This window comes from Gorilla gorilla, chromosome 8 (assembly GCF_029281585.2).
Source record: "Gorilla gorilla gorilla isolate KB3781 chromosome 8, NHGRI_mGorGor1-v2.1_pri, whole genome shotgun sequence".
NCBI classification, from domain to species: Eukaryota; Metazoa; Chordata; class Mammalia; order Primates; family Hominidae; genus Gorilla; species Gorilla gorilla.
Window position 1 is genome coordinate 91,093,075 of NC_073232.2, and position 25,508 is coordinate 91,118,582.

Genomic DNA, 25,508 nt, shown 5'->3' on the forward strand with positions numbered 1-25,508 from the left:
TACCATATTTGTTTTTTTGGAGAGAAACATGTAAGCCTCAAATATCCTAGGAGAAGCCCTATGCTATTTGGGGGTACTCAGTGAAGATTTCAGGTACATACAACGCACTTGTCTGGAAGCCTGTGGAAAAATGTAAAAAGGGGTTTCTAAGGAATATTTTCTGTTTCCTTTCTGCTCCATTTTAAGTTTTCTGCTAACTTGCCGCCGACCCCGCAACTGCTCACGACCTCTGTCAAAGTCAACCTTTCCCACCGCGTGGAGTGAGTTAGGATGCACCCTCGGGAGTTGCATAAAAGTGTTTGAGAAAGGGAGATGCAAAGTTGAATAAAAGTGTTTCCCGGGAGGGGCCGAGCGGAAAGCAGCAGGTGGCCGGGGCGGGTGGAACCCAGCGCGGGCGCCGAGCGTCTCTGGCGCGGGCATTCGGTGCAACGGCTCCGCGGGAATCTTGGATGCGCGGAGGTCCCGAGACCACGGTAACGGACTGGGCTGCGGTCGCGGCCGGGTGAGGCTGGGAGCGGAAGGCGGCGGCGGCGGCGCCCGGGGGAGGGCACGGGCCCTGTAGGCCTCCCACAAGGGCGCACGCGTGCGCGGCCGCAGGGCGCGCAGTGTTGACCCGCGTCCTAGCAACAGGCGGGCGCCGACTGCGGGGGGCAGGGCGCTGCAGGTGAGTGCGGCTGGGGGGTCTCCACGCTCACCCCCGCAGGGGTTCTGCAGCCTGCCGCGTGGATCGGGAAACAGAGGCAGCTCTCTGGCCCCGCCGCTGCCGCTCTCGCCTGCTCCCCTTTCCCTCCCGGGGACCAAGACCCGCCCCCTTCCCTTCTCTCTCCCAGCCCCATCTCACTCCTTCCTCCCCGCGAGACCCTGCCTCGGCCCTAGGTTGGGGACCGTCTGCTCCTCAGTCCCTGCGCCCCTCTCTGCACTACCCCGGCCCCATCACCTCCCGGATCCGCTCTCCATTTCTCCCGCCGCTTCCCTGCCTCTCCTTCCCCCAGCCCGTCTTTCTCCTCCGCCCTTTGCAGCTCTGCCTCCCGCTCCCAGCGTGGTTTTCGCCGTCCCTTCCCTCCTCGTCCCCTTACCGAATCCATTCCTGGAAACTTAGGGTCTCAGCTCTGACGCCCCCTTCTTGTAACGAGTCTGGTGGGGGCCGTCATCCCACACTAGGCTTAGCTTTGGTTTTACTTAGGGCCCTGTTCATGTCATGTCTAAAAGTTCGATTTTCTGTCGGTCTTACTGAGTAACTTCTGCATTCTCAGAAAGCCGTGTATGCGCGGACTCCCGGTGGATGTTACCAATCACATTCGTAGATCTCAGAGCTGATGGCTGCCTTTCCATAGCCCCCTAAAGAATTCGGTTGTGCTTCTGTTTAAGTGTTAACGATGTGATTCCCGAATGGGTTTCATTTCACTAATGATGCTGGAAGCTTGAAATTGATCCTTAGAAAGAAAAACAATCTGTGGTATCTATTGGATAAAGAGAAAAATGAGTGTTAAGTGATTCCCAGTTTATGTAAACACGTAATCAAAGCTTTTTTCCTTTTAATCTTTAAACTTACTTTCTTTACTTCAAAGGTATGTGCTGTGTATTTACATGGATTCATTTTAACTATGGTTCTTAAGCCAAAAGAGCTTGGCAATGGGTAGAAACCGGGGAGCAACTGGTCTTGATTTTAAAATCTTAGTTTTGAGTTATACCGACCATTTTTGAACACCATTTATTTATTTATTTATTTATTTATTTATTTTCTAATAACATTGATCTTGCCTTCGGGATTGTCATAGGCCACCCTGAGGTTTTCTTAAACTCGCCAACCTTCTTGAATAAAACTTGTGCATTGCTACGGTTCACTAGACTTGGAAATACAATTTGAATAGATTCAAATGTTACATTTCTGTCAAAATTTATCTTGACGAAAATAACGATTTTGCATTTCTTAATTCTGTGTTAAGGGTCCTTCAAGAAGTTACTATATGGTATGTTGACTACCATAGCGTTACATAATCTATTTAATTTCGCATTTTTTCTTTAAAAATGTGCAAGAAGCAATCTTTATAAGATTACCAAAACAAATTTTATACTTAAGATTAAAGACAGACAGAACTTTCACCTAAGCCTTTCTGTATAAGATAAAGCTATTTGCACTTATTTCACACTATTTTACACTGATTTGCACTATTTTACACAACAATGGGAAATTCAAGAGTCTCACACATACACGTCAGAACATGTTTATGTGTTTAAATCTAAAGCATTTATCATCGGTTAGCAATAGAAACAAAATGCTAGAATACTAAAACAAACACCCAGAACAAATTCGTGCACTAATTTCTACGCTTTATTTCATGACCACTTTGGTATATATGTCTGGATCAGTTGTTCTCCACCCTATCTGATCCAGTACTTGGTTTTTATAACATATATGTTGTAAGGCTGCTTTGCTATCCTGAAATCAATATCATAGATTATAATCTTACATATTTAATATAGTTTTAAATATTGATGGTGTGCTAACTGTAAAATGAAAGAAAATAATTGTAAGAAAAGATCGGCATGTAAACGCTCAAGTACCACTATACTAGAATATATAGGGAAGTAGCCAGATGTCCAGCCTTACACAGAATGACTGTGAACACAGCAGCCCCAAATGCGGACTGATACAGATGTGCCATTGCAACTTAAATTTCTCAAATAACATTGCCATCAATGGTGTCATTTTCCAAAATGCTGAGCTCTTGGTAAAATTCCATGTAAAACAAAGTATGTACAACCTTCTTTTCATTTATGATAGCTACGATTCTGGAAAATTCAGGGTGTAATAAAACTGTGACAAAATACTCTGCAATTTTTGCAAAGTGCAGAAAAATTCTAGGCTCAGGTAGCGCTTATCTGAAGTTTTTCACTTACTAGATGCCTGGAGGTTACAGCAGAATTCTTCCTTCTGAGGTACTGTCCTGCACAGAAGGATATTTTACATTGTCGGTCCTTAACACTAAAGGCCGATAATGCCCCCTTTCCTGTCATGTTGATAACTAGACATCTCTATAATATTTCTATACTCTTTATCAGCAGGAAGTACTGCCCTGTTGCCATCCAGTGATCTCCTGTGATTGAATTTAATAGATAGTTCAAAGATTTAATACAGTACAGAATGTAAAATCTCCAAGTCTAATCTTTGTACTTTAAGCCTTTGTAATAATGATGGGAGAAAAAAGCCAATTTTATTCTATATTTAACCGTATAACCATTCTTCTAATATTCTGGAAGAAAGATTTTATCAATAAGTGCTATACAAATGAGAAAAGAAACAAGTATAGATTATCTGCCAAAAAAGCATTAAATGTTCATTATGAAGTCAGAACTTGCTTTCTAACTTGGCTCTTATTTAACGTTACAGATTTTGTTACTTTTTAAAAGATCTTCTTTTACAGACTAATTTCTATTTAGCCAATGTGAAATTTGTCTCACTTGAATTGGTTTTAAATTTTACTGCTAGACTCTTCTGATAACTAATTTAGATAAAAAGGCTGAAAGAGTCTCACTTATTCCTACATCTCTCACATTAACTCTTAAGAAGGTTGTGAATTACAGTAAAATGTCATCTGGGCAGGATATACAGGCAGGGAAAATAGTATTTGGATTGTCCAGATATTCTGGTAATAGGATCAATGTGTCCTGTATCAATTTTCAGAAAAAAAATTATATTTCACAATACTGTTCTTATTCTATTTCTTTTTTAACTCAGAAGGCACTTGGGGAAACCTGAGCTACCAGAATCATGTTCTTCAGTCATCATCGTGATGATGCAGATATTATCACTGTAAGAAAGTCGGGATAACAGTATTCAGTTTAATAGTGTAATTCTAAACAATGTGTGTCCTGGCTGAAAGGAATGTTTGTCCCTGAAACTGCTGGCTCCCAACAGAGCTGTGAACAAAAGCCCTTAATATAAACCTCTTCCACTTCTTTTTTTTTCCACTCTTGGAGTTTTCTGTTTGGGTTTTATGCCTATCTGTTTGAATCCTCTCTCTTAGGCCCTAGGGAAATTAGAAAGAAGTTATTAATTTCAGGGCAAATACCAGAAATTTCTTAAATACTAGTCAGTTTTATCTAGTGCTGGTTTACGACTTCATTGAACTGAAGAGCAATTAGATAATTTTAAAAAGTCAATCTTCTAAGATTAATAAGCAGAATGTGGGGTGGGGAGTACTGGTTTAAAGTCTTGAGAGTGAAAAATGTTCCAAGGAAAAGGTGGATGCTATTGTCTCTTTCTCTTTCTGCTCTGATGTAGCGTGTGTGCTAAGCTCAGGTCTGAGCACTGGCGGATCCCATGGGTGTGGCTCTGAGGAAATTGACGCAGTGGACTGCTGCCGGACATGAAACTGGAATCCTCGAAACCACTCCTCTAAATGAAGCGATATTGAAAGAAATTATTATGTTTGTCGAGAGTTTTATCTATAAACATCCTCAAGAGGCAAAATTTGTTTTTGTGGAACCACTCGAATGGAACACAAGTTTGGCGCCCTCAGCATTTGAATCAGGTTATGTTGTCAGGTAAGCCAGTTACTTGCTTCTAGGATTTGATATCTTCGTGGTACATAGTATTATCAATTGGTTCTAGGTTTGGGGGCAAGTCACCTAACCTCTCTGAACCTCAGAAGCCCTCTAAACCAGGGAATGCAAACCAGAGACACACAGGTGAAGTCTGAGGATATTCAGCTTGGCCAACACAGTATCTTTCTAAGTTTTAAATATTTCAAATTAAACAAAATTTTAATTTTTGTGGGTAAATTTCTTTTAACAGGGCATCCGTTATTCAGGTCACTACACTGCCAACATCCATTGCTGCTTTATGCCTGGCCTTTCCACCCATATGTGGAGATATATATACACATATATATACTTTTTAGAGATGAGTTCTCACTGTGTTGCCTAGGGTGGTCTCAAACTCCTGGCCTCAAGTGATCCTCCTGCCTCAGCCTTCTACAATGCTAGGATTACAGGCATGAGCCACCACACCAGGTCATCCATATTCTTCTGAATTTTATTTCTATAAAGGTATGGGGTACTTCCGTATTACCTGCCAGATGCCAGGAGTCATTGGTTTCGTGACCTCTGATGTAGATGAAATCTCTTCTGGTATTTAAATTGATCAATTCCTGGGCTAGAAGCAGGAGGCGGTGGGGAGGGGTGATGAATGATGAATTTTGATTTTGCTCAATATAAGGGAGAGAATTCTTAAGAATTACTGGTGTCCTCAGATTAGAGCCTTTCAAATCTGAGATGAAAAAAAATTTACTTCTGTCTCAAACAGTGAACTCTCAATCTATCTCATTCAAACATGGCTAAAATATATATATACACACACATATGCATAAATTATGTGAACAAATTAAATATAATTGCATAAGAATGTATTATTTCATTAAGCATTATAATTATACAATAAGCTAACAAATACACACACACACACACACACACACACACACACATATATTTTTGCGAGCCTCAGTTTATTTTGCACCGTAGGCATTCTATTTTCTACCACCTTGTTCTTCTTTGTTTTGGATATGAACTTTTAAAGTCTGATCATATCAAAAACAGTTCCCTAGCTAGCCAAAGCTTCCTGTGGATGCCTTTTCCCTTTTCTCCCTTTGGGATTATTTGTGAGAATAAAGTCAGAATTTCATTTTTAGAACTGCAGCAAAACCATTCTTAAACTGTATTTCAAGAGCTCTTTAATTCTTCTATTGGTCAGCCTTCTCTCTGAGTTGTTTGAAGTCATATTTATTTATTTTTTTTTCTGGAGACAGAGTCTTGCTCTTTTGCCCAGGCTGGAGTGCAGTGGTGTAATCTTGGTTCACTGCAAGTTCCACCTCTCAGGTTCAAGCGATTCTTCTGCCTCAGCCTCCTAAGTAGCTGGGAATATAGGTGTCCGCCACCACGCCTGGCTAATTTTTTGTATTTTAGTAGAGACGGGGTTTCCCCATGTTGCCCAGGCTGGTCTTGAACTCCTGAGCTCAGGCAACCCGCCTGCCTCAGCCTCCCAAAGTGTTAGAATCACAGGTGTGAACCACCACGTCCGGCCTGAAATCTTATTTTTTTAATGGTGCATTTTATTTCTAACTGTGCCAGTGGTAACTTTCTCCAGAAGTTGTCATTTCTGTATTGTTCAGCTTTTTTCCTAACCTTTGAAATGTGATCTCCTATGTAAAACAAATTAAAAACATATTAACTACTTGGCTGATCACGGTGGCTCACACCTGTAATCCCAACGTTTTGAAAGGCCGAGGTGGGCAGATCACCAGAGATCAGGAGTTCAAGACCAGCCTGGCCAACATGGTGAAATCCTGTCTCTACTGAAAATACAGAAATTAGCCGGGCGTGGTGGCACGTTCTGTAATCTCAGCTACTAGGGAGGCTGAGGCAGGAGAATTGCTTGAATCTGGGAGGTGGAGTTTGCAGTGAGCTGAGATTGCACCACAGAACTCCAGCCTGGGTGACAGAGAAACTCCATCTCAAAAAAAAATTAATTTTTTTTTATAAAAATGCATTTAAAGCAGATGACAGAAAAGAATACCATGATTGTTTTGCCTTTGTACAAATTTTGTGCTCCAAGCACAAACGTGATCACATCTGACCCCTAGTTAGGTGGGCTGTGACACACACCTCTCAAATCTATCACTATTTCCCCCTATTCTTGTCCAGATTCTTTTTGCTTTATTTCCATTCTTATATCTCAGCACACAGTTATTTATGTATTTATTTAAGACAGGGTCTGGCTCTGTTGCCCAGGCTGGACTGCAGTGGAGTGATCATAGCTCACTGCAGCTCAAACTCCTGGGCTCCATGGATCCTCCCACCTCAGCCCCTCAAGCAGCTAGGACTATAGGCACATACTACTATGCCTGGTCAATTTTTCTATTTTTTTGTAGAGACAGGATCTCACCATGTTGCTCTGACTGGTCTTGTACTTTTGGCCTCAAGAGATCCTTCTACCTTGGCCCCCTGAATTGCTGGTATTTCAGACCTGTGCTGCTGTGCCCAGCTCTGCATGCAGTCTTTATGCACAGTGCTCCCTCCTGAGAAGGACATTTTGACATTTTGAAACATTACCCCTTGATTTTTATACTTCTGTCATATTTACTATGCAACTTTTCCTTGGGCTAATTTCTCAATCCATTCTTTTTGTGTCTGACCGTTATTGATATCTTTGATGTTGGAAGGGTAGAGAGAGGTATTGCTGTTGTATTTGAAGGAAACCATGCTTGCCTGGCTCTGATGAAAACCAAGAGTGCCTTGAAGAAGGCAAAGTGTACAGCTGAGATTTTGGTCATAATGGAAAGTACCAGATGCTTTAACATCCAGGTCTTGACTGTGCCCCTTGGTCTACTCCCCAAACCAAAGAAAGTTCAGTAACCCATAGCCACTCAGTGTTTGCTATGAGAACAAGTGATGTCAACCAGAGATATTCTCAATTACTCAAAGAATTTATTATCAGAACAGTCCCCATGACCTCATTCATTGCCCTTTGGACCAAGCACACTCTTTTGGCTTCTCTGCTGTTAGTACACTATTATACATTTATTGAAAGTGGGGAAGCTACTTTCCTTCCAGACAGGACTCAGGTCTGGGCATCCATGTGTAAGGCCAAAATTATCCTGGAGGATTTGAACTTGGAGTCTCCGGATGTGTTTCTATCAAATAGGAATGTCCTTGGATACTTTAAAGTAAAGGCGGATGCCTCTGCTTGTGGGCAGACCTCTTAGGCCTCTTGTTCTAAAACAAGTTAAGTTTTATCTACACTGGAATTCTGCCGAAGTAGATAAGCTACCCCTTTTTTGTTGGTCTCTGCAGACATTGATGGCAATATATTTATATTTGTGGCTTTAGTTCTCATTTGATGTTGCACATTCAAAATGCACTGTGGGCAACAGTCAATAGAAGTTTGATCATCCTTTTTCTGATTAGGCTAATGAGAATCTGATACTGAAACTGATACTTTAGTCACACACTGGAGAGGTTTTATGTTTCATCAACCGCCTTCTGTCCTTTTGTGCAGATCGTTATTAATTGAATAGATGGGCATAGCCCTGTTCATGTTACGTGATGGTCTTTTCCTTAGAATGATTCCCAGTGTTTTCATCATGTTATAACATTTGTTGTCATCTTTCCACGTTTAATTTTGGGGTGGGGGCTGGGGGTCCAATAGCTCTACTTTCATTTCATGGAAATCATAGGTCTCTTTGTATTATCATTTGCAATTGCTTTTGTTCTTATCAGACAGGATGAAATTAATAGTCTTCCTAAAACACCTCAGAATGAAACTTAAATTTGCTGTAAACTAAGAACAAATGACACCACTCAATGGCAATACCATCTGTGGTACATAGAACCAAGGCACTTTGATTCTTTCTAATGTAGCTTGGGAAATTTATAAATTGGATAAGCGCTCAGAATCACATGGTGAAAATGTTATTACCTGATTTTTTTTTCCTTCTCTGGTAGAACTACAGTATGATTTTGAATCAAATGTGCTATAATATTGCCATATTTTATTTTTAAATCTCACTCCACTGCATCTCAGTGATATATATGCATCGAGATAAAAATATATTCTGGTAGGAGTTGGGACAGGAAGTCAGGTCGCCAGAGCAATGGCTGTCTTCCCCTCAAGAATGCACAATTCACACACAATTTATACCTTTCTGGACCTTAGCTTTGTGATCAATATCATGAAAGGCTGAATTTACATGATCTCTAAGGTTACACTCAACCTATAAAATAATATTGTTTTATGAGACAATAATTATTGCATTTTGGTAAAATTTCTAAGTCACAGTAGTAGGGTCGGTGGCCATAAGTTTTGTTACTGAGCTATTTTTTTTTTGTCCCTGAGAACTGCTAGTTTCTTAGCTATAGCCTTATTTTCTATGTTACTATTTAGACATACATTTATTAAGTAGTAAGACACTAAATGAGGCCGGGTGCAGTGGCCCATGCCAGTAATCCCAGCACTTTGGAAGGTGGAGATGGAAGGATCACTCGAACCCAGGAGTTCAAGGCCAGCATGGGCAACATAGCAAGACCCTCTCTCTAAAAAATAAATAATAAATAAATAAACAGACCAATGAATAAATAAACAGCCAGGTGTGGTGGCGTGCGGCTGTAGTCCCATCTGCTTGGGAAGCTGAGGGAGAAGAATCCCTTGAGCCCAGGAGTTCGAGGCTGCAGAGAGTTATGATTGTGCCACTGCACTCCAGCCTGGGCGACAGAGCAAGATCTTGTCTCTTAAAAAAAAAGGACACTAAACTCGATACTGAGGATTAAAGAAAAAAGACACTTTTCTGCTTTCTTGCTTTAGAGCATAAACAGAATTTTTAGCTCCCTTCCACGATTCTGGTTTAAAAGTGTCTCCATCAGGTCACTGGAGTTTTTGACAGCTCATTCTTCCTGACCTTCACAAGGTGAGTGCAGCATTTTTCTTTCCAAGAGCTCATTCTTCAGGTGTTAGAAACTGTGAGCCTGAAAACTGAAACTTCCTCTTCAAAATCTTGTCCATAGCTGGCGTTTTTTATTTTTCAAATCTATTTTTATTTTATTTTTTGAGATGGGGTCTCACTCTGTCACTCAGGTTGGAGTGCAGTGGTGTGATGTTGGCTCACTGCAACCTCCGCCTCCCGGGCTCAAGTGATCCTCCCACCTCAGCCTCCCAAGTAGCTGGGACCACAAGCAGGTGCCACCATGCCTGGTTAAGGTAGCTGGCATTTTATTTCTGACTTCTCTGTTAAGTTACAGGCTTCAACTGGTAGGAGCAATGAAAAATGTCACCTGTGCCCTTTGGTTTCTCACCAGGAGTTTCACTCTCTCTAGTTAAGTAGCTTGGTATCTTTGGTATTCGGTCAGCCTGTTACTTAGTCCTCTCACCATCCACTTCGTGTGGTGGCCAGCCCTTGATGTGAGTAACCTTTAGGTAACAGGCCTTTAAGAAATCTCTTAAGTCCTAAGGGCATTATTCCAGAAGCTTAATTTTAGAGAAAATATACATTTTGTGAACAATGCATGTCATTGGCAAGTCTAGAAATATTTTATTCATTCATTTATTCCCCAGATGTTTACTAAATGTCTTCTATGTGCAGTTCCTATCTGAAGTGCTGGAGATAGGGGCAGTCCCTATCTGCACCCAGCAGAATCGGATTCATAAACTCCCTCTGTGAGCCCTCTTTTGCTGCTGTAACACATTGCCACAAACCTAATGGCTTAACACACACAAATGTATTATCTTACAGTTCTAGAGGTCAGAAGTCTAAAATGAACCTGCAGGGCTAAAATCAAGGCATCGGCAGGGTTGCATTCCTTCTGGAGGCTTAAGGAGAATTTATTCTTTGCTTTTCCAGCTTCTAGAGGCCCCTATGTTCCTTGACTCATGACTCATGGCTCATGGCTCCACATCACTCTGACCGCTGCTTCCATCAGCATATCCCCGTCGCTGCCTCTGTCCCTCCTGTCTTCCTCTTATAAGAACCCTAGTGATTATGTTTGGCTTCCTCCAAATACCCAGAATAGTCTCCCCATCTCAGGATCCTTGACTTAGTTTCTATGCAAAGTCCCTTTTGCCATGTAAGGTGACATGTTCATAGGTTTCGGGGATTCAGATGTGAACATTATTCTGTTTCCCCTAGTTCCTATCCTCTTGTTTTTATTCTAGTGAGATCATCAGTAATAAGTAATCTGGGTTGGTCAGATTTACTTTTTCTGATGAACTAGCAACATTTTACATCTATGTATCTACATTGCAATTTAAAATATGTTAGATCAGGCCAGGTGTGGTAGCTCAAGCCTGTAATCCCAGTACTTTGGGAGGTCGAGGTGTGTGGATCCCTTGAGCTCAGGAATTCAAGACCAGCCTGACCAACATAGTGTAACCCCGTTGTCTACTAAAAATACAAAAATTAGCGAGGCATGGTGGCATGTGCCTCTAGTCCCAGCTACTTGGGGGCTGAGGTGGGAGGATTGCTTGAGCTCAGGAGGCAGAGGTTGCAGTGACCCGAGATCACGCCACTGCACTCCAATCCCGGTGACAGAGGGATACTCCGTCTCAAAAAAAAAAAAAAGGTAGATCAGGTGTTAAGGTGTCAGGAGTTTCATCAGAGATAGCCTCCTGTAATACAAAACCTAGACAGTTTAGTTAATGTTGTAAGTGGTAGAAATCTATAGAAATATCACTTCCATGAAAACATCTTAATATTTTTTAAAGGCCAACCTGAAAGAAATCATTAAAATGGATGGAAACACAAAGCTAGGAGACTCAATAACTTTTGATCAGGAAGAATCCATTTAGAAAAACTGCCTATTATCCCAAGGCAAACCAAATAAAGAAGTTTAGGAAAGGAATTCTGAGAGTATCTAGTTTGCCTTCAGTTTGCTTTTTTTTTTCATAGCTTTTTTGTTCATAAACACAGTGTAGCCAAGAAAACCCCTAACCACTAATTACTGTGGTGTAAAAATTTTATAAATAAAATAACATTAGAACTCCCCAAAGCATGAAGGGTTTTGCAGAACCAATGATTTTTAAAAAGATGCCAGAAATCAACACATTTTAGAAAACAAAAACAAAAACTGTGACTATTTGAGTTCAATTGTGAATTCAAGAAATTGCTAAAAAAAAAAAATTCTTCCTTGGTTATATCCTATTGGTCACTAGGCTTGCTGGTAAGTTTGAGGATTTAAGAGTTTGAATGTGGAAGAAAGTGGGAAAACAGATGAGCTGCTAACCAGATGTATTTATATTTTCTGTATTTTATAATGAGATATAGGAATAATCTGTCTAAATGTCTTAAATTTAACTTCTACTGACCTCTAGGTAGCATGAAGCTTTCAATTTTTTATTTTTATTTTTTAGTGAAACAACAGTCAAATCAGAAGAAGTTGATAAAAATGGACAGCCTTTGCTATTTCTCTCTGTACCACAAATTAAAATTAGGAGCTTTGGGCAGCTGTCACGCTTGTTACTTATTGCCAAAACTGGGAAGTTGAAGGAAGCCCAAGCATGTGTTGAAGGTGATCTTAATGCTCCAGTCTGTGATTTGAACTTTTAGAAACAATCTTGCTGGGAAAGTGGGGAAAGGGTGGGAGGATCATTTGTTAGAGTCTCTTGAAAAAAATTCTACAATCTACAAGGTAAAAGTCAAATGTACAACTTCATGAAAATGTTATTAATTTTCCTTGGCTGCAATATTATGCTCCTATCAAATTTCTGCTTTAAAATGAAAGGCCTGCTACCTTACCACTGGTAAGTTTCTAGGTCTCTGATTTTAGCATGTGGTTTGAAAGAGAACCTTCTCAGCTTCTGGAAAGCACAGGGGGCTGTAGCCTGTTAGGTCAGTGTCAGGAGAGAAGACAGATGACAAGGGCCGGCCTCTGAATCCACTCTCTCTCAGCATACTGCCAAGGAATAGATTGAATGACAATCTATTTCCTTTAAAATGAATGTAGGCTCTTTCTTTAGCAGAGACAGCCCTTAATAGTCTCCCTTTCCACTTTTCTCAGCCATATTGCACTGTGGGCTTCACAGCCTTCTGTGAATAGTTACAGTCATTCAACTTTGTGGTAAATATTTTTCTTCTTCTTAAAAATATGTGATGTTCACACTATCATCTAATCATCTAACATGCAAAAAATAAATGTGGTTGCCTGCTATAATTGTGTGGTAAATGTTTCTTATGAGTAGAAATACCTAATCATAGGTGATAATGTATGTGTCCTGCTTTATTGGAATTATGTGACCAATGGGTTTCTGGCACAAGGTATTTGAATTCTGCCTATTTCTGTGTGAGATGGGAAGATGGTCTTTTTTAATTTTTATTTTTTAGATGCCAACCTCAGGATGGCAACCTCTTTTTATGCCTTGCCTATTACTCCTTATTAGGTGAGGGTATCAAGTCTTGAAGAGTAAAGCTGAATTCAAGAAGGTAGTTAACAGATGAAGGATTATTCATTCAATTCAACTCAATTGGTAGACATAATACGTAGATTTCTATATAGCTGAATACTTATCCATTTGCTAAATACTTATCCTTTGCTACATTTTGCCATTTCTGCAAGAATTTTGGTATAACCCTTAGTTTCAGGTCCAAGTTGCATGGTACATGGCAATTTGGTAGTCAGGTTTATGCCATTCCTCAGAATCTGCCTGCTCTTTTTGTAAATCTCTGTGTGATGACAGTCATAAGGTTGTTAAGTTGAGATGCTCAATAAATGGTTGATTCCTTTATCTCCTTTTCGCTGCTCTCCTCTCCCCCAATGAAGTCCTTTTCTCAGCCTTAAGGCCGTGGCATATCCCATGACCACATGGGAATGTTAATGCCTTAACTATACTTTTCTTCATTTCATTTAAGTTAAGCTTTCTGAATTAGTCTCATAGGCCATCCTCTCCACCCCCATCTCAATGCATACATGTTTTCATCTTTCTCAAATTTCTCCATTCTAAACAAGGGTTTTCCTCTTTCTCCTTCATTTTCAACCATATTGGTTTTTGACATTAACCAAATTCTGTTTTCAACATCTCTAGGTTCAACTTTCACATCTATATCAGCCTTAATAATGAATTGGTATTTGTTTTTCACTATAATTTTAATATATATATAATTAAATTATGTATATATTATATATATGGCTAGATGTGCTTTCCAACTCTAAGATCATATGGCATTGCAAATATTAAGCTGTTTGAATAGTTGCAAAAGAGTGCTACTGGGTCTGTAGGCTTAGGAAAGCATGCTATTTTGGAAAGAAAGCCTTTATAAATACCCAGCACTGCTACACACACATACACACATGCACATATAGTTCTAGTGATGATTCTTCTAAGAAGATCATTATTTCTCCATCTTCAAATAAATTCTGAATATATTAATTGAATGTGCATTCTGAACAATGCCCCACGACCAATTAAAAAAGAAAGAATGAATGACTGTCTTGGTCTTTGTGCTATTAGGGAGATATATAGATGATATTACAATACAAACTAGAGCATCTCGTGAGGTAGAAGAAAGTTCCTAAAAGCAATGGAATCTCAGACGTAGAGATGAATTCTAATTGGGTCGTTTAGAAAAAGCTTAATGAAAGAAACACGTCTGAATGGACTTTGAAGGATTTATTAGTCTTACTGTTTGTTGTGCTAGAAGACAAGTGGATAATTTTTATTTGTCTCCTTTTTTTTTTTTTTGGCAGCTAACAGAGACCCCATAGTAAAAATCCTGGGCTCCAATTCTAATTCAATGAAAGAAAACTCAATTGCATTAAATATTCTTGGCAAAATTACCAGAGATGATGATCCTGAAAGTGAAATTAAGATGAAGATTGCTATGCTGCTTAAGCAATTGGATCTGCACCTCCTCAATCATTCTCTAAAACATATTTCATTGTGAGTCTTTTTCAAAAAGGAACCTCTACTGTATTGAGCCAAGATTGCACCACTGAACTCCAGCCTGGGTGACAGAGCAAGACTCTGTCTCAAAATAGATAGTTAAATAAATAATAAAATATTACAATTAAAATTAAAAAATTAAAAAGGAACCTTTAAAAATTAGTTACAAAGTTGCTTTCAGAGTTTTAGAAAAAAAGACACAAGAAAAGTAAAGTATGGAAGTTATTGCTATGGATTTAACTTTACATTTTATTGGAACAAACAATTTTCCTGGGATTCATTTATTCCAGTTCTAAAAATTAAAAATTGCAGGTAACATCACTAAAACATTCTGGTGGGGTTTCATGCAATTCTGAAGACATTAGGTGGCCTTGTTATTTTCAAATGCTCTCAAGACTATTACACAAATTATTAAATTATAATGCAGATATCATGTAGAGTTTGTATAGTCCAAAGCATGTTCATTTTCTAATATTTTTAGTGTTAGAATATTATCAGCATGAAATAAAGTGAATATTTAGTGGAGTACGTTTAATGTTGCATTAAACATAAATCACTAATTACTTGATGTGTTGACAGTGCTGTTACAAAATTATAGCATGGCTAAAATTAACTGCAATTTTAATTACAAAAAAGATATTTCTCCTGATACAATGAAATGTGTTCATGTGTTTCCTAGATTCTGTTTAAAGTATTTAAGCTGACATTTTAAACATTTATTTCAGAGAAATAAGTTTAAGTCCCGTGACGGTGAAGAAGGATATAGAACTGCTCAAACGTTTCTCAGGAAAAGGAGACCAAACAGTCTTGGAATCTATTGAATACACCTCAGGTTTGATGTTTTCTCAGGCTCATTTTATGTTATTTACATTTTCATAATTACATTTGCAAAATGCTTTCAATGTCTACAAGAGAAGGTTTAAGAAGGGGAAAGCTTAAAATTTCCACAATATTTATTTTGTGGAAGCCAACACTTTTTACCAAACTCTAGGTTAAGGAACTCCTGTTAATTGCTTGATGATTGGTTTCAGATTATGAATTTTCAAATGGATGTCGAGCCCCACCGTGGAGACAAATTCGTGGGGAAATTTGTTATGTGCTGGTGAAACCTCACGATGGTGAGACTCTGTGCATTACTTGCAGTGCAGGAGGAGTATTTTTAAATGGTGTAAGTAAATTTTTAAAAACGTAACTAAAGCCAGTGGACTTTGATTGTTAGCTGTAGATGTCTCAAGGGTGTGTCCCAATGACCACAGAGAATGAATTACCATTCCGTGGGATAGAAGCAGATTCCTTTGATATATGCTTGCTGGGCAAATCCAAAATAGCTTCAGAATTAGCTCTCTTATTCTCCACTGCAGGTCATTAAGCCAATCTGATAAGAAATGGGCTTCAAAGTGACCCATTCCACTTTATAAATGTCTTTAACGTAATCACTTCACTGATTCATTACACAGCTTCCAAAGGATAGAAAGGTCAAAAAAGGAACATTGAGATAATACAGATGTCATAACTGCAGCTTGCATCCTAAGAGTTGGAGGGACAAAGGGAAAGAGAGGGGCTTATCTAAATGTAGAAGGTAGGAGACAGTGCCCCATGAAGCTGGGATCCAGACCTCTGGGGAGGGTCCACTTCCAGGCTGTGCTGGTCCCCACAGAGTTCAGACCATCTCCATGAGGCAGGGCTCCAGATCTCTGAAGAGTGGGCACTGCCCAGTTAATGCTCATACCTCGGGAAGAGGATCCTTGTAGAGATGGCAGAGCTGGGACCCGGACCTTTGAAAATGGAGCACTGGATGACTGATAGTGATATTTCCCAGGGGGTGAGGTGAGCCTGTTTCTGGGACCGTGAAAAATCAACAAACCTGGAAACTGGAACCAACTGTTGCTACTGGAAGCAACTGCCACTGTGTGGAAAGAAGGGCCGTTGCTGGGGTGACTGTAACAGGGACAGTGGGCCAGCAGGAAGCATCAGGTCCCTCCTCCCTCTGCCAGCCTTTCAGTCTTCCTTTAGCTGATTCTAATGAGAGCCTAACCTAGCCTGGTGAAAGGAGAAATATGACATTGCAGATTCCCACGTGAGTAGCACAAAGTAGAGGCTGGGTGGCTGGGCTTTGAGCTGAGTGATAAACAGCACACAGTGTTCTGGATTAAAACACTTTCAGTCTCATCCCTATTCACAGAACCAGCTAGAAGGAGCTTAGCTTTCACCTCTGCAACATTCTGCCCTCAGTATCTTCAACATAAATTTGAAACTCAGAAACAAAATTCTACAGGGAAGATCCAAGTCCTTAATGGGGACCCAGCCATCACAGGGGACTGCCTGGAGGGTTGTTACGTGTTGGCTTGGGTTGGTACCAAAATGCTGGAGCCTCTTTTCTGATTACCTATAGTTATCTTTCTGACATGCCTTTTGGTGCTTTTCTTATTAGCATGACACTGAGCTCATTTCTACAAAGAGGAAGTAGACAAATAAGATTTTGCTTTGGTTTATGATATTTTAGAAAAATGAAATCTCGAATTAGGAATACAGGGACAAAAGAAGGAATGATTTTCTTTGACCTTCTGGAGGGGGGCAGGGAGTCTTTATTTCTATCAAAGGTTATTATTGATCTACATACATATAACTTATTTAGCATGGAGATATGTAAGTATCCCTTTAAGTTTTAAAAAAATGAAAGACAAGGACCATAAAACTACTCAATAAATACAACAAAGTTTAAAACACACTGGTCATATGTATACAAATGTTTTTGTGTATACAGTTATATATAACAAACTGCAGTTATATGTATTTATATACATATAGTTATGTGATGTGTGTGTATACATTATATATATATATATATTCTGTTATGGAAGAACAATACAGGTAGGGAAGAAAAGGAAAATGAGGAAAGGAAAGAGACAAGAAGAGAGAGAGAGACACATGGGTGTGTGGACAGATCGTTATACAGAGATCTAGAAAATAAGCCTATAGCAACCATGCCACAGACAGAAGAACAGAGTGTGACAAACAGAAATGTAGGCTTTTCCACGGTTAAATTCTAACCTTGAAGACTTTTATGACATCGTCAACTAAGGCTTGTGAGGTCATAATGCATTTTCAGAGTAGAGGAGAGCGGAGAGAAGGAAGCTCTCACTTCTCTGCTGAACAGCAGAGTGCCTTACATGCATATAGGAGGTACTCAGTAAAGCCTTGCTGAATGAATGAACAATTGAATGAAGGAAGGAATGAGTGAATGAATGGAAAAATAAATAACATTAAATTAAGGGGGAAGGATTTTGCCTATACATTTCCTGTATAAAAACTACCATATAGATCCTTCGGAGAAGAAAATAATACATGTGGTTAGCTTGTGATGTATTGATCAGGTTCTTATAATTGTTCTTATGTTAATCATAGAATGAAACTTGTTTTTTCCCAAAGGGCAAAACAGATGATGAAGGGGACATTAATTATGAGAGAAAAGGTTCAATTTATAAAAACCTTGTCACATTTTTAAGAGAAAAATCACCAAAATTTTCAGAAAATATGTCTAAACAGGTAAGTTTTGTGGTTTATTTTGAGCTTTCATAGCATTATGTTACTAAACTACAACTTTCTATGGTACAAGAAAAACAGTAATTTTGCCTATTTTTGGGCACTTTTTATTATTAGTGTTTTTTTTTACAACATAACAAAAATACTGTAAATGTAGTATCATTGTTCAGGGTTCAATGGCATTAATTGAATACATTCACAATGTTGTACAAATATCACTATTGTCAATTTCGAAGTCTTTTTCGTCTCTCCAACTTGAACTCTACACCCATTAAGCAATAATTCCCCATTCCTTCTTCCCTGACTTCCTGGTTAACTCTGATCTGCTATTTCTGTCAGTTTGCTTATTTTAGATATTTCATGTCACTGGAATGATATAATATTTGTCCTTTTGTGTCTGGGTTCTTTCACTTAGCATAGTGTTTTCAAGGCTCATCCATGCTATAGCATGTATCAGAATTTCATTCTTTTATGGTAGAATATTATTTTGTGTATGTATAGACCACATTTGGTTTATGCATTCATCCCTTGATGGACACTTGGGTTGTTTCCACCTTTTGGGTATTGTGAATAATGCTGCTATGAATATTGGTGTACAGGTATCTGTTGAGTTCCTATTTTCAATTCTTTTGGGTCTTTTCCTAAAAGTGGAGTTTCTGGGTCATATGGTAATTCTGTATTTAACTTTTGGAGGAAGTGCCAACCTGTTTTCCATGGGGCCACACCATTTTCATTCTCACCAGCATTATCCAAAGATTCCACTTTCTTCACATCCTTGTTAATGCTTCTTATTTTCTAGGTTGTTGTTTAATTTAACATCGTAGTCAGTGTGAAGTGGTATCCCACTGGGGCTTTGGTTTGCATTTCCATAAAGATTAGTAATGTCGACCATATTTTCATATATTTGTTGGTTATCTGTATATCTTTTTTGAAGAAATGTCTGCTTGAGTCCTTAGCTTGTATTTTAAATTGAATCTTTTTGTTGTAGTTTTTGTATATACCCGATATTAACCCCTTATCAGATAGAAGGTTTGCAAATTTTTTCTCTTGTTCTGCAGGTTGCCTTATAACTTTCTTGATAGTGTCCTTTGATGCAGAAACATTTTTAATTTTGACGAAGCCTAATTTACCTATCTTTTCTTATTTTCTTACCTATTTTTTACCTATGCTTTTGATATCATATTTAAGAAACCATTGCCAAATCCAAGGTCATGAAAAATTTAGCACTGTGTTTTTCTTCTAAGGATTGTATAGTTTTAGCTCTTTTTTTTTTTTTTTTTTTGAGACGGAGTCTCGCTCTGTCGCCCAGGCTGGAGTGCAGTGGCGCGATCTCGGCTCACTGCAAGCTCCGCCTCCCGGGTTCACGCCATTCTCCTGCCTCAGCCTCCCGCGTAGCTGGGACTACAGGCACCCGCCACCACGCCCGACTAATTTTTTGTATTTTTTAGTAGAGACGGGGTTTCACTGTGTTAGCCAGGATGGTCTCGATCTCCTGACCTCGTGATCCGCCCGCCTCGGCCTCCCAAAGTGCTGGGATTACATGCGTGAGCCACCGCGCCCGGCCAGTTTTAGCTCTTAACTTTAGGCCCTTGATCTCTTTTGAGTTGATTTTTGTCCATTAGGCTCCAATTTCATTCTTTTGCATGTGGATATTCAGTTTTCCCAGCACAATTTGTTGAAGAGATTGTCCTTTCTCTTTTGGATGGTCTCGGCATTCTTGTTGAAAATCAATTGATCATAGATGGAAGAGTTTACTTGGGGACTTTTAATTCTATTCCATTGGTCTATATCTTTCTTTATATCAGTATCACACTGTTTTGATTACTATAGTTATAATAGTTTTGACATAAGGAAGTGTGAGTCCTCCAACTTTGTTCTTGTTTTTTAATACTGTTTTGGCTATTTGGTATTCCTTGACACTGTATATGAGTTTTAGGCTTGGTTTTACATTTATGCAAAAAATGCCATTGGGATTTTGTTAGAGATTTCATTGAATTTATGAATTGCTTTACATAGTATTGCCATCTTAACCATATTAAGTTCTCCAGTTTATGAACAGGAGATAGCTTTCCATTTATTTGTATATTTAATGGCTTTCAGCAATTTTTAGAAGTTTTCAGTGTACAAGTTTTTCTCCTTCATTATATTTACTCATTAACATTTTATTATTTTTGATGCTACTGTAAATGAAATTGTTTTCTAAATTTTATTTTCAATTATTCACTGCTAGTGTATAGAAATACAGCTTTTGAGTGATCAAATCAGATCTAATTTTTGAGTGTTAAAATCAAGATTGAATTTCGCAACTTCACTGAATTCATTTAACTCTGTGTGTGTGTGTGTGTGTGTGTGTGTGTGTGTGTATGGGTGTGTGTGTGTGTATTCTTAGGTTTTTCTGCATACAAGATCATGCCGTCTGCATACAGATAGTTTTACTTCTTCGTTTCCAATTTAGACTCTTTTGCAATTTCTTTTTCTTGACTAATTACTGTGGCTAGGACTTCCTGGACTACGTTGAATAAGAGTGGTAAAAGCAGGCATCCTTGTCTGATTCCTGATCTTTTTTTTTTTTTTTTTTTTTGAGATGGAGTCTCACTCCATCTCACTCTGTCACCCAGACTGCAGTCTGGAGTGCAGTGGCATGATCTTGGCTCACTGCAACCTTCACCTCCCCTCCCGGGTTCAAGTGATTCTCGTGCCTCAAGCTCCCGAGTAGCTGGGATCACAGGCATCTGCCACCATGCTCTGCAAATTTTTAGATTTTTAGTAGAGATGGGGTTTCACCATGTTGACTAGGCTGGTCTCGAACTCTTGGCCTCAAGTAATCTGCTTGCCTCGGCCTCCCAAAGTGCTGGGATTACAGCTGTGAGCCCCTATGCCTAGCCTGATTCCTGATCTTAATTGAAAAGCTTTTAGGCTTTCACCATTGAGCCTGATGTTAGCTGTGGGATTTTCTTATATGACCTTTAGCATGTTGAGGAAGTTGCCTTCTATTCAGTTTTCCTTTTCTTTTCTTTTTTTGAGATGGAATCTTGCTCTGTCACCCAGGCTGAAGTGCAGTGGTGTGATCTTGGCTCACTGCAACCTCTGCCTCCTGAGTTCATGTGGTTCTTCTGCCTCAGCCCCCATAGTAGCTGGGATTCCAGGTGCACACCACCACACCCAGCTAATTTTGTATTTTTAGTAGAGATGGGGTTTTCCCATGTTGGCCAAGCTGGTGTCAAACTCCTAATCTCAGTTGATCCACCTGTCGCGGCCTCCGAAAGTGCTGGGATTACAGGTGTGAGCCACCATGCCCGGCTCCAGTTTTCCTTTTCTTGGTGCACCCATCATTTTGTAGACCCTCCTGAGTAAAATATGCACATGGGAGGGAAAAATTGAGGATTCGGATGTTAGAGAATACCTTTATTATTTTATCTCAGTTGTTTCTAGAGTAATGGTTTGAAATTAATTTTTAGTTAGCATTTCAAAGGCTTATGTTTCCACATAAACTGTTTGTTTTGGCTTTTTCCCCTCTTTGGAGGCCTTTAGGATCTTCCTTGGTGTTCTATAATTTTTGTGGTATGGTTTGTGCAGATTTTTGTTTCTTTTTGAGATTCATCTATGCTTTTGCATCTATCATTAGTTTATTGCTTTTATGGATGTGTATTATTCCATTGTATGGATATGCCACAATTTGTTTATCCACTCACCTGTTAATGGATGTGTAGTTATTTCAGGTTTTGGGCTATTACAAATAAAACTACTAAGAACATTTTTGTACAAGGATTTGTATGATCATATAGTTTCAATGTGCCTAGAATGAAATGGTAAGGTCATATGGTAGTTGTATGTTTAAGCAACTGGTAAACTGCTGTCCATAGTGGTTGCAATATTTTACATTGATGTAGGCAATGTATGAGAGTCCCAGTTCTTCCACATACTCATCATTAACTGATATGGTCAGTCTTTTAACTACAGACATTCTAATAGGTGTGTACTGGTCTCTCATTTGGTTTTAATTTGTAGTTCTTGAATGCATCTTTTCATGTGCTTATTGGCCATTCACATATCCTACGTGGTAAAGTGTCTATTTGGACTCTTTGTCTGTTTTTTTCATTGGGCTATTCAGTTTTTTATTGAGTTGCAACAGATCTTTATATATGTTCTTGGCTTATATATTCTGTTAGATACATGAAATATAAATATTTCATCCCAATCTGGGTCTTGTATTTTTCTTTTTTCTTTTCTTCTGTTTTTTTTTTTTTTTTTTTTTTTTTTGAGACAGAGTCTCCCTCTGTCGCTCAGGCTGGAGTGCAGTGGCATGATCTTGGCTCGTTGCAAGCTCCACCTCCTGGGTTCACAACGTTCTCCTGCCTCAGCTTCCCAAGTAGCTGGGACTACAGGCGCCCGCCACCGCGCCTGGCTAATTTTTTTTTTTTTTTTTTTTAGTAGAGATGGGGTTTCACCGTGTTAGCCAGGATGGTCTCGATCTCCTGACCTTGTGATCTGCCGACCTTGGCCTCTCAAAGTGCTGGGATTACAGGTGTGAGCCACCGTGCCCGGCTGAGTCTTGTATTTTTATTCTCTAAGCAATGTCTTTCAAAGAGCAAGAGTCTTCAATTTTGATACAGTCCAACTTATTTTTTCCTTGTAGTGTTTTATAACACTTTTCCAAACCCAGTATAACGATGAATTTCTCCAGTGTTTTCTTCTAGAGATTGTTCAATTTTACCTTTCCAATCTATGTCTATGATCCACTTTAATTTGGTTTGTGTATATGAGGTATGGATCAAAGTAAATTTTTTTCTTTTGCTTATCTAGTTGTTCCAGCATCATTTGTCAAAAGTAAATCTATTGTTTTTTCACTGAATTACCTTTATAACTTTGTCAAAAATTAGTCGTTCATTTGTCTGTGAACGTATTTCTGAACACTTCATACTGTAACTTTGATTTCTCTATTTTTACACCAATACCACAGTCTTGATTACTCTAGCTTTATGATAAGTCTTGAAGTTGTTTATTTTAAATCCTCCAATGGTGTTCTTGAAAAAAAGTTTTTTGGCTATTCTACGTCTTTTGCATGTCCATAAGAATATTAGAGCCAGCATGTCAATTTCTTAAAAAATTGCCTGATGGAATTATGGTTGAGATTGCCTTGAATTTATAGACAAATTTAGGAAAAATGGACATCTTAACAATATTGAATTTTCTAATCCATGAACATAGTATGTCTCTCCATTTATTTAGGTCTTAGTTAATTTCTCTCACCAATGTTTTGTAGCTTTCAATATACAGGTCTTATACATCTCTTTTGAAACTTATCTATGTTTCATATTTTGGGGCTATTGTTAATGAGTTTTAAATTTTCTATTTTTAGTCATTTGTTGCTATTGTATAAATATACACTTGATTTTTGTATGCTGATTTTATATCCTGAAATTTTGCTAAACTCCCTTATTAGTTCTAGTACCTTGTTTATACATTCCAGAGGGTTTTCTATGTAGATATTGTTAGTGAATAAAGATCATTTTCTTATTTCTTCCTTCCTAATTTAACTGTTCCTTCCCAATCTCAAGAGTTTTTTATTTCTTTTTATTTCCTTAATGCACTAGCTGGAATCACCAGTAAAAAATTGAATAGAAATGGTCTCTTGTTCCTGATATTACAGGAAAATCTTTCAATTAAGTTTGATGCTAACCATTTACAAGGTTAAGGCTTCTATTCTGAGTCATTGAGAACTTTTATTAGGAATGAATGTTGGATTTTATCAAATGTTTCTTTGTGTACTGTGGAGAGAATCATGTGTTTTTTTCCTCTCTTTTAGTTTGTTAATGTGATTAATTGCTTTGATTAATTTTTCAAGTGACAAACCAACCTTACATTTCTGAGACAAATCCCATTTGAATCTTTTATGTACATTATCAGATTTAATTTGCTAAGATTTTGTTAAGAAGTTTTGCACCTATATTCATAAAGTTATTAGTGTGTAGCTTTGTTTTCTTTAGTATCTTTGTCTGGTTTTGGTATTGAAGTAATACTGACATTATAGAATGATTTAGAAAGTTTCATCTTCTCTTCAATATTTTGGAAGAGTTTGTATAGAATTAATATTGTTTGTTTATTAAATGTTTGGTCGGTTTATTAAATGTTTGGTAGAAATGTTTGGTGAAAGCCATCTGGGCCTGGAATATTCTTTATGGGAAAAATTTTAACTACAAATTCAATTTATTTGACAGCTATGACAGTATACAGGTTGTCTATTTCTTCCTGAGGGAGCTTTGGTAGATTAGATTGTCTTAAAGGAATTTGTTCATTTGGTGTAAGTTGCCAGATTTATTGGCATAAACTTTTTTCATAGTATTCTCTTATTGACCTTTTAATATCTGTAGAATTTGTAGTCATTGTTACCTCTCTCATTCCTAATATTGGTCATTTGTGGTTTTTTTGTTTTGATCCACCTATAAGACTATAGATTTACTAAATTTCCTCGAGGAACTAGTTTTAGGTTTAATTTTTATCTTTTATACTTTACCTTGATGCTTATGTCTTTTTATTTGGGTTTATTTACTCTTATTTCTCCAGTTTTTAAAAAATGTTACAATACGTTTAATTTAATCTAGTCATGTTTGTGTTTGAAGAAATTTTGAGGAATTCAGTTGTGAATAATGTTTTACTTGGAGCATATAAAACAAGGGATCCTCAGCCCAAAAGCTGCTTTAGCTGGTAAACAACTTCAGCAACGTTTCAGGATACAAAATCAATATATCAACGTACAAAAATCACCAGAATTCCTGTACGCCAACAACAGCCAAGCCAAGAGCCAAATCAGGAATGCAATCCCATTCACAATTATCACAAAAAGAACAAAATACCTAGGAATAGAGCTAATCAGAAAGGTGAAAGATCTCTACAGTGAGAATTACAAAACACTACAAAGAAATCAGAGATGACACAAACAAATGGAAAAACATCCTATGCTCATGGATTGAAAGAGTAAATATCACTCAAATGGCCGTACTGCCCAAAGCAATTTATAGATTCAATGCTATTCCTATCAAATTACCAACAACATTCTTCACAGAACTAGAAAAAACTATTTTAAAATTCATATGGAACCAGAAAAGAATAGCCAAGGCAATCCTAAGCAAAAAAAAAAAAAAAAAAAAAAAAGACCGAAGCTGGGGGTATCACACTACCCAACTTCAAACTATACCACAGGGCTACAGTAACTGAAACAACATGGTACTGGCATATAAAGCAGACACATAGACCAATGAAACAGAATAGAGAGCCCAGAAACAAGGCTGCACACCTACAACCATCTGATGTACAGCAAAGCTGACAAAAACAAGCAATGGGGAAAGGACTCCCTATTCAATAAATGGTGCTGGGATAACTGGCTAGCCATATGCAGAAGATTGAAACTGGACCGCTTTCTTATACCATATACAAAAATCAACTCAAGAGGGATAAAAGACTTGAATGTAAAACTCAAAACTATAAAAACCCTGGAAGACAACCTAGGCAATACCATTTGCAATTGCAACAAAAGTAAAAATTG

At 38.3% G+C, this 25,508-nt stretch overlaps 1 protein-coding gene across 9 annotated transcripts in view; it reads left to right on the forward strand.

Annotated features, from left to right (window-relative positions):
* Nucleotides 1-349: 349 nt before the first annotated feature.
* ODAD2 (outer dynein arm docking complex subunit 2) overlaps nucleotides 350-25,508 on the forward strand; it is a 187,378-nt gene continuing 162,219 nt past the window's right edge. For 2 of the 9 annotated variants that reach the window (XM_063710261.1, XM_063710264.1), the window contains exons 1-7: nucleotides 3,740-3,814; nucleotides 4,286-4,548; nucleotides 11,897-12,054; nucleotides 14,227-14,419; nucleotides 15,148-15,254; nucleotides 15,454-15,590; nucleotides 17,852-17,968. In XM_063710261.1, the coding sequence (XP_063566331.1) occupies nucleotides 4,325-4,548; nucleotides 11,897-12,054; nucleotides 14,227-14,419; nucleotides 15,148-15,254; nucleotides 15,454-15,590; nucleotides 17,852-17,968 (936 nt within the window). In that variant the 5' untranslated portion in view covers nucleotides 3,740-3,814; nucleotides 4,286-4,324. Of the gene's footprint in view, nucleotides 474-515; nucleotides 665-3,739; nucleotides 3,815-4,285; nucleotides 4,549-11,896; nucleotides 12,055-14,226; nucleotides 14,420-15,147; nucleotides 15,255-15,453; nucleotides 15,591-16,048; nucleotides 16,500-17,461; nucleotides 17,606-17,851; nucleotides 17,969-25,508 lie in introns of those variants that run through there. The other 7 variants (XM_055352423.2, XM_055352427.2, XM_019034304.4 and 4 more) reach the window with 7 other exon arrangements.